The sequence below is a fragment of the Triticum aestivum genome, chromosome 2A (assembly GCF_018294505.1).
Source record: "Triticum aestivum cultivar Chinese Spring chromosome 2A, IWGSC CS RefSeq v2.1, whole genome shotgun sequence".
Lineage (NCBI taxonomy): Eukaryota > Viridiplantae > Streptophyta > Magnoliopsida > Poales > Poaceae > Triticum > Triticum aestivum.
This window is the reverse complement of record NC_057797.1, coordinates 333,870,055-333,889,514: the sequence shown is the minus strand read 5'-3', so window position 1 is coordinate 333,889,514 and position 19,460 is coordinate 333,870,055. Positions and strand designations below refer to the sequence as shown.

The 19,460-nt window shown below is 44.8% G+C and overlaps 1 protein-coding gene across 2 annotated transcripts; it reads left to right on the top strand.

Moving 5' to 3' along the window:
* Positions 1-567: 567 nt before the first annotated feature.
* On the top strand, positions 568-19,118 carry LOC123188625 (probable polyribonucleotide nucleotidyltransferase 1, chloroplastic). Of its 2 annotated transcripts, XM_044600796.1 has the most exons (24): positions 568-943; positions 2,984-3,052; positions 3,720-3,826; positions 3,927-3,969; positions 4,049-4,132; positions 4,340-4,404; positions 4,505-4,661; positions 5,653-5,709; positions 6,299-6,412; positions 7,176-7,436; positions 7,623-7,697; positions 9,645-9,758; positions 11,759-11,851; positions 13,747-13,925; positions 14,266-14,449; positions 14,565-14,612; positions 14,721-14,793; positions 16,730-16,803; positions 16,894-17,001; positions 17,065-17,159; positions 17,314-17,377; positions 17,587-17,640; positions 17,722-17,763; positions 18,385-19,118. In XM_044600796.1, the coding sequence occupies exons 1-24, from the start codon at positions 674-676 to the stop codon at positions 18,619-18,621; spliced, it is 2,667 nt and encodes an 888-aa protein (XP_044456731.1). In that variant the 5' UTR covers positions 568-673; the 3' UTR covers positions 18,622-19,118. The 2 variants fall into 2 exon arrangements, with proteins under 2 accessions (XP_044456731.1, XP_044456732.1); XM_044600797.1 differs by lacking the exon at positions 2,984-3,052.
* The last annotated feature ends 342 nt before the right edge of the window (positions 19,119-19,460 follow it).

Sequence of the window (19,460 nt, the reverse complement as noted above, 5' to 3'; positions counted from 1 at the left end):
TTGAGATCAAAACCAACTTTGTGATAGATTTTAAGAAAATTTCAAAAAATGACAGTTTTTCGAACCCTAGCCCAAGTTATGATAGTATTATGCTATTTACTCACAAATCTAAGTAAATGCCAAATTTACATGAACTGCAAATGTGCTTCACAAGCATAATTTTCATTAAATTCGCAGTATGCATGAACTTTTTTTTTTGTTGTAATGCACATGCATGTATAACAACAACAACAACAACAAACAACAACAAAGCCTTTAGTCCCAAACAAGTTGGGGTAGGCTAGTAAAATAAATTGAACCACAAAAACGTCATATATTAAGATACAAAGGTAGTAATAATTTAAAAACTAATCAGTTTTAGAAATTGATTGGTATGCTGGGCTTTTATTTTGTCTCATCATATCTGGGTTATCCAGATGTTGAGGTTCGTCCAACATCCTAAAACCCTGGATGAAACCCTTAATTCGAAATGGGGCATCCCTGAAGTCCTAAACCCCCGTGAAGAAAAACCCATATAACCCCGCGCAAACGAACCGAAAGCGATAAGGTTCTTCGGCGCGTCGCCACCCTCTCGTCTCCCTCCCCCCTCCCGCCTGTTCTCCCCTTCCCCTCCTACTCCACAGCCCGTGCCCCACCCTCGAGCTCGCCTCGCCTCCCCTCCTACGGCCTGGAGATGCTCGCGAGTACCACCACGCTCCACCATCTCCTCCTCCCGGCGCCGCCGCATCTCGCCTTCGCTCTCCCGCACGCCGCGCCGCCGCTCCACGCGTGGCTTCCCCTCTCCCGCGTGGCGCCGCCGCGCGTCGCGGCACTTACGCATGGCTCCTCGTGCCGAATGCGACGGAGGGGTACGAGGGCTAAAGTTGTGGCTGCCGGAGGAGACGAGGCGAGCAGCTCCGGCCCGACCAAGTTCTCCGTGAAAATTCCCGTCGGCAACCGCCACGTGAGCCGCGAACCTATACCCTTTCTGTACTTCCCGTTTGCGCGCGCAATGCTCTGTTAAGTGTCTGCGCATTGCAGTATTGGGATTTTGAACTCTGTCGCGGGACATTTTCACGCGGTTGTTTCAACGTGCACCTTTTTTTAACGTGCACCTCTCCAATGTGAATTATCGAAAAAGGCTTTTGCCCCGCTTTATAAATAAAGCAAACCACCAGAAAGCGCACGAACATGGACTAGTTCACACACACACCCAAGTCTCACAAGAGGAAGTACAGAAGGTTTTGCTGAGGGCACAACTCAACAAGCCCAAATAAAAGGAAAAAAAGAGGGCGGCGGAGCGCTCCGGAGCGCACGGCAGGCGTCTAGTCGGGCTCCGGGGGTGGCGGAGGGGGCGGCGGCGACAGATGGACGGCCACCGAGCGAAGGTCGGCGATGAAGGCGGAGATGGCGTCCCGATCCTGAGGGCGGCTCAGCGGCCGCCAAACCTGCAAGTAACTAGATAGTTTGAAAAGAGCGTCAGTAGCCCGCTTAAGAGGGGTGCGCTGTATCACAAGCTTGTTGCGGATCATCCAGAGGGTCCAAGGGATCACCCCAATCTCAAGCCACCTAATGTGGCGAGAGGACAAGGGGGAGTTCTGGAGTTCGGCAAATAGGTCGGGGAAGTTGGTATGGCACCAATTCCCACCCACCACCTCCCTAAAGCAGCTCCAAACAAATTGAGCGGACACACACGCGAAGAAGATGTGATTTGAGTCTTCAGGGACACCGCAAAGAGGGCAAAGGCCAGAACCCGGGCCATTGCGCTTGCGGACCTCAACCCCAGACGGGGTCCGTCCGTGAATCCACTGCCACATGAAGATCCGAATTTTTAGTGGAAGGCGGATGGACCACACTGCCGTAAGGGGGGGGGGGGAGGCGCGGTGGAGGGGGCGATGGCCTGATACATGGACTTGGTGGAGAATTGGCCTGACGGCTCAAGGCGCCACCTCACCTGATTCGGGCCAGCGTCCACCATCGGCTCATGGAGAGCGACGCAATCAAGCAACTCGTGCCAAGCGGCGGTATCCGGAGGCCCAAATGGCCTACGGAATGCGAGGCGCCCTAAGTCAATAAGGGCCCTCTCAAGCGATATCAGGGGGTCGACAGCGATGGAGAAGAGGTCGGGGAAGCGCGCCGCGAAGGGGGAGTCGCTGGCCCACCGGTCAAACCAGAACAGCGTAGCAGCCCCAGATCCAACCGAGATGGAGGTCCCAATGCGGAGGATTGGGAGAAGTTGGACCACCGACTGCCAGAACTGGGAGCCGCCGGTGCGCTGACAGAAGGCTAGGGGTCGCCCACGCAGATACTTATTCCAGATGATGTCTAACCAGAGGCCACCGTGACCTTGCGAGATGCGCCAAAGCCAGCGGGATAGGAGAGCAAGATTCATGTGTTTAGAGCACATGATACCGAGGCCACCTTGTTCCCGAGCGCATATGTAGTGCACGCATTATGCGAACGTGGGTTCCTAAGTGCTAAGCACGTATGTATACCTAGTTAAACTATAAGTGCAGTTCCTAAGTTGTCCTTAAATGTTCAAAGCTAATACCTATGGTAACGGTACTATGTCGTTATGTGCTCATTGTTATTCGTCTGGGAGTTTTTACAGTTTGTATATATGTTTTTGCTTCAGTTGTTTGACACAGCGTGAGAATGCTTTTTTTATTGAATTCTTGCTCCAGCCAACTCATCCAAAAGTCCGAACTGATGAAGGGAGACGGGCAATATATTTCAACATTCGCCCTCACGTCTAGGCTATTTTAGTCCTTAGACGTGGGATCGGTGTAGGCCGCAAGATCTTTTTTATTTTAATACTGCGTTGGCAGGGTCTTAAACTCAAGACCTCTTGGCTCGGATACCATATTGAATTCATGCTCCAGCCAACGCATCCAAAAGTCCGAACTCATGGAGGGAGACGGGCAATATATTTCAACATTTTTAACTGGATTGGTTCTTTTTGCGCAAAAAAATAATAACTGGATTGGTTCTTTTGGTCTCTCAGATATTAGTGGAAACAGGACACATTGGGAGGCAAGCCAGTGCTTCTGTAATGGTCACAGATGGTGAAACAGTAAGTGGTTGAAATTTAGTATCCAAATACCTCACGTTCTTCTTCACACACGCGAGTCACATATGAAATAATATAGCTGGTCTAAACACCGAAATTTTGAAATGCATGATATAGACTACTCAATCCATTGACTGTGCACCAATGATTTGATGTTGTGGTGGTAGAATGGGTTCTGATTTTCTCAGGAGTTCTAGGGGGAGCATTTGACGATTCAGTTGTCCTATTATGACTATACGGCAATTTTTGTGTAATTGGCTAGATTTATATTTGTACTATGCCTTGTGTAGCTACCTGTCTCAAAGATCAATTATCGGCGGTAGACTAGTAGTTTTCATGTTCCGTAATGTACTCAATTCACGCCGTGGGCAGAGCAGGAATCTGAACACCCTTGAACATTTTCCACACTTTAGGCTCCCATGAATTTGTTGCTGTTTGTAATTCTGTGCTTGAGCGTGCATTGCAACAAGATAAACCTGCCTTGTTCCTTATGTCATCGTCTCATTCTCATAATTTCGTCATGTCAGTTCCAGGGGACACCAAATTTTCCTATGCATACCACCATTTAAACATACTCTTTTTTAACTAAGACAGATCTGATGATCATCGCTATTTTCCAGTAGCGTCAAAACTTTTGCATCCCTAACTAAAATCACTAATTGCACTGCAGATTGTCTACTGTTCTGTTTGTATGGCTGATACTCCAAGCGATCCTTCTGATTTTTTCCCAATGTCGGTTCACTATCAGGAGCGCCTTTCAGCTGCTGGAAGAACTAGGTACAGAAACCCAAAGTAGTTCTTGCCGTTTGTGTCATCAACTATCACCTGTGTTTTGTGTATTTTCATTCACTCTACTCTTATTTTTTATCCAATGCAGTGGTGGTTTTTTTAAACGAGAAGGAAGGGCAAAAGACCACGAGGTTCACTATAAGAACTTTTGCTATATTGCTTTGTTTTACTTGTCGGTTCATTATAGTTTCTTTCTTGCTTTAATTGCAGGTTTTAGTATGTAGATTGATAGACAGGCCTCTACGCCCTACTATGCCCAAGGGGTTCTACTACGAAACTCAGATTCTATCCTGGGTAATCCAATGATTTTTTGTGTGTACATACATAAATTATACCATCATTTTTGAGCTTGAGCACAATGTGTCATTAATCCATCTATTACTTGTTTTTCATTTGCGTGCTTTATTATTCATATGATCAACAAATAAATTCTTCTTATTCCTCTAGCCTACCCCAACTTGTTTGGGACTAAAGGCTTTGTTGTTGTTGTTGTTGTTGCAGGTTTTCAGTTATGATGGTATCCATTCCCCAGATTGCGTGGCTGTGACAGCTGCTGGTATCGCCATGTACGTTTAATGAAAATATTGGATTAATCAAGTATTCTGTGGATTTTGACCCAAACAAGTATTTCAGCTGCTCTTATTTATCACCAAGCTATCTCTGCAGGGCACTCTCTGAAGTTCCAAATAAACAAACAATTGCTGGCGTAAGAATCGGTATGATTAATGATCAGTTTGTTGTTAACCCAACCACCGAACAAATGGAGGACTCGGAATTGGATTTGATGATGGCTGGGACCGATAGTGCTATATTGATGATAGAGGTTTGTGCTCAAGTTTTGTTTACAGTTGCACATATACTTTCCCCAGCCCATTTTGCTTAAAGAAAAGAATCTTAAAGAAAAGAATATTCACATATTGGTCGGGTGTTTGCCTATCAGTCTCTTAAGTCTTCTAGTTTTCTTGATAGTTAGTTGGGCATTAGTTCTCCCGAGATGAGAAGTTGACATAGTTTTTATCACTGGTTTATAAGCATGTACATTACGAGATCTAAGCTTTACTAGTACGACGCCACGCTGCTATTTTCGTGACAACAGCTCGCTAGCAGTTATGTTAAACCTTGTTTGGTTTGCGCTAATTTTTCCCCTTACCCAGCATTTGCTTACTGAATCGGTGGCCCATGAATTGGCCAAATTTCAAATCTGGCAAGAAAATGAATAAGCAGGCCAAGGAGAGTGAACCTCTCTGGAATTTGGGCAGGAAACCACATGGGTGCTAAATGTGGTTAACCAGACCAAATGTGGCATAATGGAAGCTTTATTACTGCAATGAAAAAATGCGCACATGGTCTAACACCTATTACTCGATCCTTTTCCGTGGTTCCGCTCACAATGATCTTTGCTAGGGGCTAGGGACCTTTATATAGTGCAAATTCCAGTTTAATTCAAACTGTACAAAATTGCAGATAAGTGTCCAGATTTAATCTGTTTAAATGAAGACTCCAGATTAACTTAACCAAGCACGCTCATTAGTAGATATTTATATGATTTTTTAACTTAGCAGTAAATGAAGACTCCAGATTTACATGGGTAGCATACCATACCCTTATACTCCATCCGGTCCAAATTAATCTGGATCCGAGGGAGTACTGTTTTTTATTATGCTTCTCTGCTCTTGATTCTAAAGATATATCAATTTAGGTGAACCATGCTGTCTTCTGTGATAGTTCTGTTATCTTGATCATTTCACCGTCCTAGTTATTATTTACTGTTAATATCATGTCTTGCTTTTTGAGTTCTGACTAGTTCTTAGTAGGGATTCTGTGACTTTCTCACAGAGGAAAAGCTGCTTCAAGCTGTTGAAACAGGACAGGTTAGCTCATGACGTCTGTTATGCTATTCTTTTGATATAGTTTTTTTTGATATCCACAGTGTAGTTTGACAAAATATGTGTCCATCATATTGCAAGATGCACACTTAGCAGTTAATAGCGTAGTTAATCAGCAACTACAAGAAATGAGCAAGTCATTGCTCAAATATTTGATTCCTTTTTTCTGTACAAATTCTTGATGTTAGCTTTTCAGATTAGGGGTCTGCGGTCCCTCTAATTTCTAGTTACCTTTTAAGGGCAAGGTGCTGTTATTTACCTGTATAAGGTCAAGGACAGTGAACCCAAATTAGCGAAGACTTCCTCTACCGAGAGAACCAGGAGTTTATTCAACTGGAAACATTTTCTTAGAAGATCTGCTCTCCGCTAATTATTTTATATTACATGTTTTTGCTCTAGGCACACCGCTCAGCTGATATGATCACCGCCATCTCTTTCGCCCATCTCTTACAATAAATACTAGTTCCCTCCAAAAATATATTAAACTTTTGCCTTTATTGTCTTCTCAGGCCTCATTTTGGTCATTTTATTTTTATTTTCCTTCCTTTGTGATTCTAACCTAAGTAAAAATCAGGTGGCGATTCGAGAAATCTGCAAGGCAATCGATGTTCTTGTCCAGACTTGTGGGAAGAAGAAAATGGTTGAGGCTATCAATTTACCACCCGCTGAACTCTACAGGCATGTTGAAGTATGAACATACTGTAGCCCTTTATTAAATCAAATGTACAGTATTTTGACTTTGGTAGGTATATGCAACCTTTTCAAAATTTCAAGTTCTTAATAATAGGCTTATAGTAGATGAAAACAGCAACCGTGTTACTTTTTTTTTATAGTTTTTTTCTGGTGACTAGCGAGCAGTTGCTGACTTGCTGTGGGCCTGTGGCTAAAAATCTCAGATACTGATCCTTTTTTATCCTCTCTCCCGACATGTTTTATCATTTTCACTTAGTGGCACAATCGCTGCTCCTTGATATTAAACTGTCTGTATTGTTGTTGTCTCAGTTTCTTCCTACAGGCTGTAAAATTGTCAGGTAGGCTGAGAGGTTTTTCATGGTGTCAGATCTTACATATGTCCTCTTCAATTGTATAGTTTATTTCAGACTATCCCACAGAAAAACTTATTTCAGGCTATGTGCGCATCTACCCTGGTCTTCTATTCCATGTTGAATTGTATCTACATATGCGTTCAAGTGTTTTAGCCTCCCAAGGGTGCCAGTGCTAAATTAGCCGTGCTGGATAGAAATGTTTGTTCTAGTAATATGTGAACACCAACAGTGTTAAATCCCAGTTAGAAAAAAATGATTGAAATACAACATGCTTTCTCCTCCCACGGCGGTATTTTGCCATTGTCGTTTAATCCGCTTTTCTTTCGTAAAAAAATTAAGCTAAGTGTGTCATACTTCACGTCTTCTATGCACTCATTGCTGATTTCAACTGCTAATTGTTTTCAGGATATTTCTGGAGATGAGTTGGTGAAGGCATTGCAAATAAAAGAAAAAATTCCCCGTAGAAAAGCTCTTTCAGCATTGGAGGAGAAAGTAATAATGATACTTTCAGAGCAGGGTTATGTGTCCAAAGATGAGTTATCTGGACCCATTGGAAATTTAGCTGATATTGTCGAGGAGGAAGATGAGGACGAAGTTATAGAGGATGGTGAAGTGGATGAAGGCGATGTTCACATCAAGCCAGTGTCGAGAAAGCCCCACCGTCAGGTGATGATCATTATTTTGTTCTCATTGAATATGTCCTACAGCCTTTTCCCCCCTATATCATCTTATTGGAGTGAACTTGAAATTCTATTTGTTATTTTCTGTGGCACTGTTTTTAGCTTACCATCCATCTCATGCACAATTGATTATCTGTTGCTTTTACCGATCTACACTGTTTCTTCTGTGTAGTTATTCTCAGAAGTTGATGTCAAGTTAGTCTTCAAGGAAGTTTCATCCAAATATCTGCGAAGGCGGATTGTAGAGGTAAATGTTATTGCTAGGATGCTTCGTTATATCTATTACAGCATTTGTTGGGTAGGAAGTTTTCACTTGCATATCGCCTTCCTGTTTGCAACTTCGCAATGCTATAGCGGATTGTAATCTGGGAATTCAGTCATGGTGAATAATCAGATACAAAACATGATAATCTTCAAAGTCAAGGTGATGTTATGTCTAGGTACTCCCTCCGGTACTTTTTTCTCTTCGCCTAACTCAAATCACGCATACCACGGAACTCCACTTTTGGTTGAACTTGTACTCTTTTACCCCTGCAGTGGGTGGCTAGCGAAGATCCGGAGATCTGAGAAGATGAATACACCTGAAAGTTACTTTGCTCCTTCCTCCTCTGCATGCGCTTCGGGTTCCTTGTTTTCCCCTTCCCTTTGCATGTGCTCGAGCTGGCACGCCATGGCGCACGATCTCCCGTAGCAAATGGCGGTGAATCAGTTTCATAAACCGGCGCCAAAAGATTCAAACGAAAATGAAGAAAATAACGTGCTCCTCTCCTGCTCCTTCGAAACTGAATTGGGTGCGGTTCTACTGCCCGAAATTTAGAATGGCGCCATTGAAGTAAAAAGACTGAGAAGCTCCCTATAAATCCAATGCTCTCCATCTCCTCAGTTAGCAATTCTCTTCTCGTTGTCTTGCACATCTCTCCTGCCTTCTTCATTTATGTCATGCGTCATCCATAGTTCATAGACTAGGGCGTTGCAGATCACATCCATGGCGACGACGGCATCAGCGGAGCTCGCCATGCACACTGGTCGTGTGCAGCACGCTGACGCCTCGGGCGGAAACATAACAGGGGGCGCGAGCCATGTGGGAGTGAGGGTGCTCGGCCCGCCGGTCATGTGTAGCATGCCGGCGTTTCAGGCGGAAGCAGAATAGGCGGCCAGAGCATGCGGGAGTGGTGGTGCTCGGCCTACCGGCAGTGTGCAGGAACCCGGCGACCTGGGCGGAAGCGGTAGTGGTGCTGCTCGACCTGGGCCATTGGACTCCATTAATGGCGCTGGAGCAGCAGCAACCTGTAATGCCGGTCGTGGCTACGGTGCATGCATCAATGTTGGAAATTGCATAGGCATCGATGGCAGGTAGTTAATGCAGCGGTGCATGCGGAGCTGCGAGTTCAGCGGTAGCATTGGAAGAAGAGGTAAAATATGCTAACACGCAGACTAATAGGGGAAAAACCGAAAAATCTAAGATGCAAAGAAAAAAGGACCGGAGGGACTAGTCAGAACTAAGAAATACAGTATGGGCACAGTATTCTGTAAGAATTAGAAAATCAGATAGAATCTAGTTCTACTTAAAAAGGCTGGCTTTCTTGTAGTGCGACATTTAGATCATTAAGACAATTCATAGTTTCATAGGCCTTGAAAATGATTTCATGAATGTTGCATGATAGTCCAGGCAGAAGTACAAATATGACCATATTATAATCCCCTCCAGTTGACTTCCCGTAAGAAGAAAATGTTGAAAATACAGTTGTGCCTGGTAGGAGGCACAGTTGTTATGGCAAAGTGGGTTAGTTGCATGACAGTAGTAGAGACTGTCTATGTACAGAATAGGGCTGCTGCATCCCACAGCACTAAGTGCAGCAATGCCTGTGGGGCATGGCCTCCATCCATTAATAGTTTGATTTAATAGTTGCAGGGTTTAGATTTTGGAATACATTACCTTGTAAGACTTTTACTAGGACCGATAGACTGAGAACTGAGAGCTAGCAAGTGGCTGGAGTTCAAGGTGCTGAATCCGCCCACTCGTGTTCAAGTCCGCTATGCGGACTCCGCTTGGGTACTATCTTAATTTGTGGAGAGGTGTCACTTCGCCGTTTAGCCAACGTTTTTTAGGATCGATAGACTTTCTACTTAAACCTTTCTGTGGTATATGCTACTATTATTATTCATGTCTTTCCTGAATGTGCTCAAACTTCAGGGTGAAAAGCGAAGCGATGGACGGAGTGCCTGTGAGCTTCGCCCCATTAATTCTCAATGTGGAATACTCCCACGGGCACATGGTAGTGCATTGTTCACAAGGGGAGAAACACAGGTAAGGTAATACACTTAATTTGACAGTCTAATGCAACTGATATTCCTCACAACTTAACCTTTTGGTATCATTTTCTTCTTGCATATGATGCTTATTGTCTCACTAATCCTCAAATTAACCGGGCAACTCTCTTCTTATAATGCAATGGTGGAACTCCCGCCCCAGTTGTTGGTTTCATTTTCATGATCGTGTCACTAATCCTATTTGATCCTTCCTGCTGCTTTAGGAATCTTGCATTTGTATTTTATTCACATAATGTGGTATATTTGTATGAACCACAAATTGATTTCTTATTGCAGTCAATACTTGTTGCCACTTTGTGTAGATCTAGTAGTTTTTGCGGAGTAATTTCAATCTGTGTAGCACTTTATTGCAATTTTGTGACGTATGAGTGTAGATATTTAGAGCATCTACAGCCGGACCTCTCAAACCCACCTCATACGCTCGGGCGGGCCGCCCGATCACTGTCCAGTCACGATTTTTTGACCCAGACGCCCCCCTCAAACGGCCCTCAAACGCCCGGGCGGGCCGCCCGGTCACTGTCCAGTCACGATTTTTTGACCGAGACGCCCCCCTCAAACGGCCCTCAGACGCCCGGGCTGATCGGCACCCCCCATATCCAGCCCAAATATGGGGCGGATATGGGGGCGCCTGGGTGTGCCCGCCACGTCGAACCTGGCCCACGCTGGCCCACCCAACCCCACATAAAATCCTCCCCATCCGCTCCCCGGACCAAACCCTAGCCACTTCACTCCCCTCCCCTCCACTCCCCTCCGCCACCCAAGCTCGTCTCCGGCTCCTTCCGGTCGTCTCCGGCATGGCGGGCAGCGGATCCGAGTCCTTCACCTCCAGATCCGTCGACCCTGAGCTCATCCCACGCGGCTCCGAGGAGGAGATGGCCGTCTGGCTTGCGCTCCGCCACGCCCGGGAGGAGGGACATGCACGGCTGCGCTCGGACTCCATCCGTCGGTAATCCATTGTGTCCGCCCAAATGGCGCATGGATCCGGCGCTAGGCCGGCCGTAGCTGCCTCGCCGGAGGCCGTGCGGTCCGTCTGGCGCCCGAACACGCTGGCGGACGCGCAACTCCTCCGGTGGCGTGTCGATGTTCGGGACGCATCATCGTCCCACGAGGCCATGGCACGGCGTGCCCGCCATGCAAGGCATCAGGTGCGGGAGGCCACGGCAGCCCTCGCGGCGGCGGACGTCGGCGAGGCGGAGTCGATTCTTCGCCCCGTATGGCGCATCAGTCCGGGCGCCGCAACCGCATCGTGGTGGACGTCGGCGGCTCGTCCCTGGACGGATCCGTCATCGATCAGACGTCCATCGACACCGTTTAGGTTCCGGCCTCCGACGAGGAAGAGTAGGGCATGGGAGACGTCGGGGTCTTGAGTCCCGTGAGCCGGCTCGTGTCCCATGCCCTACCCTACCTTGCCGGCGACCGGACCAACACTCTGAGGAGCGCAGCCGGCCGCCGGACATGGCCAGGGTGGAGCCGGGCGAGCGGTGAGCGGAACCGGACGAAGCTCCGCTCAAAGATTGCTGCGTTGCATGTAATAATATGGACTTGAGGTTTCTAATTTGAGGTATCCGGATGTGGAATGCGTTTTTTGAGGGGTGACCGGTCACTGTCCACGGACGTGCCTGCGTTGCATGTAACAATATGGACTTGAGGTTTCTAATTTGAGGTATCCGGATGTGGAATGCGTTTTTTGAGGGGTGACCGGTCACTGTCCACGGACGCGCCCAGGCGCGTCCGCGGGCGTATGAGGGGTCGGATTTGCCAAGTCCGGCTGTAGATGCTCTTACTCAGCATACTAATCACAATTTTGCAAGAACAAGAAATGTAGCTGCATGTGTCACTACACTGTTTTCTCTTATAACAGACAGTTTCTGCTTGAGTTGAAGTAGTGTTAAACACAGTACCTCTAACTCTGTACTTATTCAAAAAATCATAATAAAAAAACCGTACGTTTTTAACGTTTCTTATTTGATCATGCAGGCACTGGCTGTGGTCACTTTAGGTGACTATCAGATGGCACAAAGAATTGACACTCTTGTTGACACCGAGGAATCAAAGAGTTTCTATCTTCAGGTACGCGATATGAATGTTGGTTGATGACATATCATCTTGCTTGGCTAGTTCTTTTTTTGAATATTTTGCTTGGCCAGTTTCACATATCCAGAGTTAAAAAATATTCATCTATTGTTTCCCATATAGTTCGACTGAATAGAAATTATATTTGTAATGCTTTGCTGGGCTTTTAGATAGTTCCATTTATGAGGGCAATTGTTTTCAACTATTCCTTGTGAAATATATCCTGATCTGGTAAATGTAGATCTATTAACTATGAAAATGCTAAATGGAGGCCAAAGTTTGAAAAATTCAAAATTCAGACTTATACGTTTCATTTTTTTTTGAAAAAATACACATACACCCAGAGTCACAGTGTACATGTGTGTAAATTTTCATGATGAAATACGTTAAAATAAGAGCTTACTTACTTACTTACGAAGCCTTTTATCCCAAACAAGTTGGGGTAGGCTAGATATGAAACCCTTTCACGAGGACTTCCCAGGAGGTCACCCATCCTAGTACTACTCTCGCCCAAATGGGTTTCATACCCAAAAGACTGGCTAGTTTTTACGTTGGCTCGCCAAGCCTATCACAACCCTTAGATATGAAACCCTTTCACGAGGACTTCCTAGGAGGTCACCCATCCTAGTACTATTCTCGCTCAAATGGGTTTCATACCTATGGGACTGGCTAGTTTTTACGTTGGCTCGCCAAGCCTATCACAACCCTCCTCCTTTACCCGGGCTTGGGACCGGCTATGCCTAGAAGACATAGGCGGAGCTACGTTAAAATAAGAGCTACCAAAAAAATAAGAGCTACCAAAAAAAATCTGTGGCTTTTCAGTACATACACTGTTCATTCTCAAAGTCCATGATTTTTTTTTGTGCAGCTTGCAGTTCAAGGTATTTCATTGTGAAATTTTACACACATATACATTACATCCTTGTATAGGTGTTTTTTATCCGATTTTTTTGAAACTGAAAAGTTTTAAACTCCCTAATATATTAACTACTCCCTCTGTCCCATATTAATTGTCGCTCAGAAGTTAAATAGTGACAATTAATGTAGTTGTATATTAGCCCTTTTGACATGTGTTGCTTACAGTAAAGAGTGTTTTCTTAAGCTACTAGCACTTAACAGAGCCCATTCACAATATATTTGAAATAAGATTTAAGCTGTGAAGATACTGGTACCACTTCGTAGTTTAAGCAGTTATTTCTTGGACATTATATCGCTCTCATAGGGCAGCCTGGTGCATGTAGATCCTGCTTGCGCAGGGTCACGGACTTGAACCCGTGACCTGATGGTCACAAGGCAACAGCTGTACCACTGCGCCAAGGCTCCCCTTCATTATATTGCTCTCATAGTTTAACAAAAACACACTGGGTCTGTTCAACTAGAGAAAACCTGAGACCGGTGCCACTGCCATGTTCTTTCTGGTTCAGCTCATGATTCTTTCCTCTAAAAGCTAGTTAATTTTATTATTATTCGGGAAGACTCGCCGTTTTAAGAATTGAGTTTGGGGCGTCCCACTTATTTAACACAGTTCCCACTAGGTGCTTTGCAGTGATTTGCTTGTTGGGGCAGGCAATAAATATATTAAACTACCATGTTTTGAGCCGCTCTAGATTGCCATATGCATCTGTTGCATAACATGATATGAACTGATGAACAGATGCCTAAAAGTTTCACCGACTGGTCCAGTTATTGTGTGTTTATAAATATTAAACTACCATGTTTTGAGCCGCTCTAGGTTGCCGTATGCATCTGTTACATAACATGATATGAGCTGACAAACAGATGCCTCAAAGTTTCACCGACTGGTCCAGTTATTGTGTGCTTCTGACTGCTGTATGCACGTGTTACATCCCATGATTACACTTCATAGCTAATTATTGTGTTACATACTGCAGTACACGTTCCCTCCATCATCTGTTGGTGAAGTTGGTCGAACCGGAGCACCTAATAGGAGAGAGATAGGTCATGGTATGCTTGCAGAAAGGGCGCTGGAACCGGTTTTACCTGCAGAGGTGGATTTTCCGTACACTATTCGTGTTGAAAGTACTATCACTGAAAGTAACGGCTCATCCAGGTAATGATCATTTCATGCTTTTCTTCCATTGTAGTTTGCAAGTCTTTCGATGGGGAAGCTTGTACAGAGTTGACACTTGACCTTGCACTACTACGTTCTTGTTGTGTTACTATTACTATCGTATGTAGTTACTTGGCGCCTCCTTATTGGAGTTGTTATAATATAGATTCTGCCACTCGTCATTATCATCCTTGTGAGCAGGCTGCAGGATAGCCTGATTTTACTCAATGTTTCTCACGAGTCTTAACAGCTGAGCAATAGTTTTCTCTCATGCAGTACAGCCTGCCCTGTATTATTTTTATTCTTAAATTGGTAATATATTTCTGTTATCTACCACCAGCATGGCTTCTGTCTGTGGAGGTTGTTTAGCACTTCAAGATGCTGGTGTTTCAATAAAGTTCCCTGTAGCTGGAATAGCAATGGGCTTAGTTCTTGACACTCAGGAATTCGGTGGAGACGGTACACCACTTATTCTTTCTGATATTACTGGATCTGAAGATGCCTCTGGTGACATGGATTTGAAGGTGTAACTTCTATACCACCCCGAGTTGGGTTTCCCCCATATAAATGCAGTAGCAGGCTTAATGGTTGATTCTGTTTGAATTGTTTAATTTGTTTACCAGTCAACCCCTCTTTCAGGTTGCTGGTAGTGAACATGGTATATCTGCTTTCCAAATGGACATCAAGGTTGTAAACACTAACGACTAGATGAACCAACATTTGTTTTGTGGCTATGCTATTAGGTTGCATATTATTCGCTCTGAAGTTATCTCTGTGCATGTTATGCTGTGGCAGGTAGTGGGGATAACTCTACCTGTAATGGAACAAGCACTTCTACAAGCTAGAGATGGTAGAAAGCACATTCTAAGTAAGTCTGTATAGCCTGTGTTTAACCTTAAATCTTGCTTTATTATCTGTGGATACCATGCTGGAAAAATCCAGTTTCATGTTACTTGTAACAGATAACTGCAAACTTACGATACATTGTAAGTAAGCTGCAAGATGTAACATAAAAGAAAGAAGATGTAATTATATCAGCTCACCGAAATTCTACCGTAAGCATTTTAAACCCTGAACAAGAAGTTTCCTGTCTGCAATGTGTACAAAAATCATATTTTACTTAGAGCATCTCCAATAGACGGTCCATATGTAAAAGTAACCAACTTTTGGATCTTCTGAGGCAAAAAACAGCTCTCCAACAGATGGTCCATATGCAAATTTTTTTACATCTCCGCCTCCCGGAGATGTAAAATAACCGCGACCGCGCGCCAACGCCCAACCGCCCTTCATTCATTTCCCCCCTTCTTCTTCCCGCCCGCCGCAGCTCCCCACTCGGCCGCCGCCTTGCGGCAGCTCCCCGACGCCGCCCCGCCGCAGATCCAGCCTCGCCCCTAGCCCTGCCGCCGATTCCATCCCGCCTGGGTTGCCCCCCGCCGTCGTATGAGCGGATCAAGCCGTCGCCGCACCGCGCCGCCCCGGCTCCGCCCGCCTCCGGCCCGGCCCGTCCGCCTCCGCCTTGCCCCGGCCCGTCCGCCTTTGCTCCGGTCTCCTCCCACCCCCGCCCGCACCGCACGTCGCCGGCGCCCGCCCTCGCCCGCACCGCACATCGCCGCCCCGCTCTGTCCGCCTCCGCCCCGCACCACACGCAACCGCCCGCTCCCCGCTCGGCCGTCGCCCCGACCTCTCTCCACCCGCCGTTGCCCTGACTCGCTCCAGCCGCCACCGCCACCGGATGGCGCCGAAGGGCAAGTCGGGTTTCTTCGGCGTGAGGGCGAAGCCCTCCGGGAACTTCAGAGTGGAGTTCTCTGACGCCGGGCGGCGTTGGTGGCTCGGCATGTATCCCACTGCTGACGAGGCCGCGTGTGCCTACGACGTGCCGGTGTGGCATGCCGGACGGCCGAAGACGGACCTCAACTTCCCGGAGATCGAGACCCGGGCGGTGGCGGAGTGGCTCGTGCCACAGGGCATCCAGATGGAGGAGATGCCGACGACGAAGAAGAAGAAGAAGAGACCGGCGGTTGTCGTCACTCCCGGCGAGAGCGACGAGGCGGCGATGGCTCGGTTTGCGCGGGGGCATCCCGAGTACGTCTAGGCCGAGCAGGAGTTCTACTGGAAGCGTGATGCCGAGGAGAAGAAGAAGGAGGTGAAGGAGGACGAGGCCGGCCCCTCGACGGTGATCCCCATCGAGTCATCGTCGGAGGAGGACGAGGAGTTCTGGGGGCTCTCGGATGACTCCGAAGAGTCGTACTGGATGCCCTCGGACGACGAGTAGTTCTGCTAGTTTAAATTTATGTCATCTATGTTTGAACTTGTTTGAATTTGATGTTTGAACTATGTTGAGATGAAGTAGTAGTTGGTCGTTTTCAGAATTTTACATCTTCGTTTTGGACCAACTGTTGGAGTTGAGCCTTTTTCGGAGATGTAAAAAGCACTTTTTGGTGATGTAAATTTTTACATCACCGGTTTGGAGCACCAAAATATACATCACCGGTTTGGAGATGCTCTTATAATATGTATTAATTCCGGAAGAAGAATCATGCGTATCTATTTTGAATGCATCATCTTAGGTGACATCATTTGTGAATGCAGCTAAAATGTGGGAGGGTTATCCCAAAAACTTCTAATAGTAAGTCACACAACATGATTATGGTTAACAAACTCTCCATTCTTAGATTATTAAGAATAGTAACAATTTACTCCAGTCTATTCCACTGAATTCTATTATGGTCAAAAGGCCATTTGTATTTCCATTTGCAAATCAATTTCAGGTAATATCTGATGTTAGATTTCATTGTCTTCCTCAGATGAAATGTTAAAATGTTCGCCTCCTCCAAGTAAAGCACTGTCTCCCCATGCTCCTGTTATTCATGTTATGAAGGTTGGTACATTGTTTGTGAAGCATGATGATCTTTTATATTTCCTTGCAATTATAATGTTTTAAACTTGTCTGCAACTGTTCTTCTTCAAGGTTAAACCTAACAAGGTGAATTTGATAATTGGTTCTGGCGGAAGGACAATAAAAAGCATACTCGAGGAGACTGGAGTATATGCCATTGATGCTCGAGATGATGGCACGGTAAGGAGAACTTGGTGATAGCATGTTAACTTTTCAAAGTACTACCTGACATTCTTTTGGCAGGTAAAAATTACTGCAAGGGACATGGAAAGCTTAGAGAAGTCGAAAAATATAATAACTAATCTTACCATGGTTCCAAAAGTTGGAGAAATTTTCAGGTGTCAATTCGTTTTATTCCCTTGGTTTTATGTGCATATAGTTTCTTCATATTATGTTATGCTTCCTGCAGATTCAACCAAGCACTTGCTTTTAAATTGAAACATTTTCTGGGTTTTAGCTAATGAAAACTCTTCTTGGAAACTCAATTGCTAGGAACTGTGAGATCAAAACAATTGCTCCCTATGGAGCTTTTGTTGAAATTGCACCAGGGCGTGAGGTGAGTAGATACTAAAATTTGCTTTATTAATCCCAATGTTAACATATTTATTGCATGTTCACAATGCAGAATAATTTTACTTCTCATTGACAAATCCACGTGGCCTCATTGGGCTTCTAAGGAGCTAATTAGTTTACATGCACAAAGCCATTTCCAGTTGTTGTTCATTATCTTGTTGCCATAACTCGTATTCTTAACTCAATGTGCAGGGTTTATGTCATATCAGCGAGTTAAGTTCAAGTTGGTTGGCCAAGGCTGAGGATGTGAGGAAATATATCACATGTTTTACTTTGTGTTTGATTCCTTCTCGTGTTTAAGTTATCCAATTCTTTATTCCTTTTCAGGCTTATAAAGTTGGTGATCGCATTGATGTCAAGCTTATTGAGGTTTGTAAATCTCTTTAAAGTGTAAACTCAACATCAATGCAATGTAAAACCGTGAAAATTGCGCCTTTGGTGTATGCTAATGGTACATATAGATGGGCGACGAATGGTAGCCAAAGAGCCTATTGCTGGAATTTTCAACCAGTGCATGATTTCAGCTGGTTCAAATATTATCTACTCCCTCCGTTCACTATTATAAGATGTTTTGGATATTTCAATATGGACTACATATGGACTGAAATGAGTGAACAAACACACTAAAACGTGTATACATACATTCGAATCAGAAAAGTTAGAACATCTTATAATAGTGAACGGAGGGAGTAGGTATTATGGAGCATAGATCAGTGTCATTGTTGCTAATTGTAGGCTGTATATGTTAATTGGTGGTACTGTAATATTGCATAATTAGTGTCCTATTTTTTCCAGCGTCACAGCTAATATTTATTAAGATAGTAATTGCTGCAGGTCTTTAGAATGCTTAGGCTACTATTCCTAATCTTACGGCTATAAATGCCATTAGGTTAAGTTTCTGGTTACATGATATGATTGAAGGGGAATGCCGTCAGTAGTTTTGACCATCTCTGTTTTCTGAATCCCTATTTTCTTGACTGTCTGAACCAGATAAATGACAAGGGTCAACTTCGACTAAGTTGCAAAGCGTTGCTTCCTGATGCAAACCAAGAACCTGGCAGCATCAAGCAGCAAACGAGCAGTTCAGTGAAAGAAAAGGTAGTATACAAAGATGATATCATTAAGATGACAACTAGAAGGTCCAAACGTAAGAAAGAAGTTGAGCCGTCTGCAGCTGAAAATGCCACACCAAAGACCCTTGAAAACAGCACAGCTGACAGTCCTTAAGCATTTGGACTCACAAAGACAGTGAAAGAAACAGGGTGACACAAGCAACATGGCGCTTCATCACACTAATTGCCTGAGAAGACTAGGATTGCAACTACAATATCCACTGACTGCATTACTGGAACTACATGACATGGCTTGCAGCCCAAATTGCCCACTTGCCCCCTTGAGATTGGACACCTACAGAAGATCTGTTCAAATCTTTGTGCTCGATCATGCTCCAAATGGAGTAGATGCGAAATCTCACCTGGTTTATGTTGCTGCTTTAGCATGCAACTATTTTGGTTGTGTTCCCATATGCACATCCTGCATTTTGTCTAGTGCAACAAGGAGTGCCTACTATGGCTTTGCTACATTGCTTTAACATGGCCTAGCTATACCCGTGCGTTGCCACTGAACAACAAGCAAATGTGCGTCATTGTTTTATTTCGTCAGATAAACGCGTGTTTTGTTTTCACCGTGTAGCTATAAACATGAGCCTACTTCTTTCGCTTCCTCCCTATCAGCCGCCGCGAGCATATCACGTGGAAACCAAGTTCCAATGAAAATTTTGTGAAAACAATGTTTGAATTTTTAAAATATTCTACTCTCTTTGTGCTAAAATAAGTCTCTCAAACTTTGGTATAACTTTGTACTAAAGTTAGTATAAAGTTGGAACACTACAAAGTTGGGACACTTATTTTAGGATGGATGGAGTGTAGAAAGACAGTATGTTGAGAGGGTGATGCCATGTGAATTTCCAGGTTTAATCACAAAACTATTTACGAGCTATGAAAAAAACAATTCAACAATGAATAGTGACCTGATAGATACTATTTTCAATCCCTTCGTTGAATCAT

What these genes read in the sequence shown, in the direction of transcription:
- LOC123188625 (XM_044600796.1), top strand. Translation starts at nt 674, where the DNA reads ATGCTCGCGAGTACCACCACGCTCCACCATCTCCTCCTCCCGGCGCCG. An exon ending in TCAGCTGCTGGAAGAACTAG is followed by an intron (nt 3,827 to 3,926) that starts GTACAGAAACCC and finishes TATCCAATGCAG; the next exon opens with TGGTGGTTTTTTTAAACGAG. An exon ending in AACTCTACAGGCATGTTGAA is followed by an intron (nt 6,413 to 7,175) that starts GTATGAACATAC and finishes AATTGTTTTCAG; the next exon opens with GATATTTCTGGAGATGAGTT.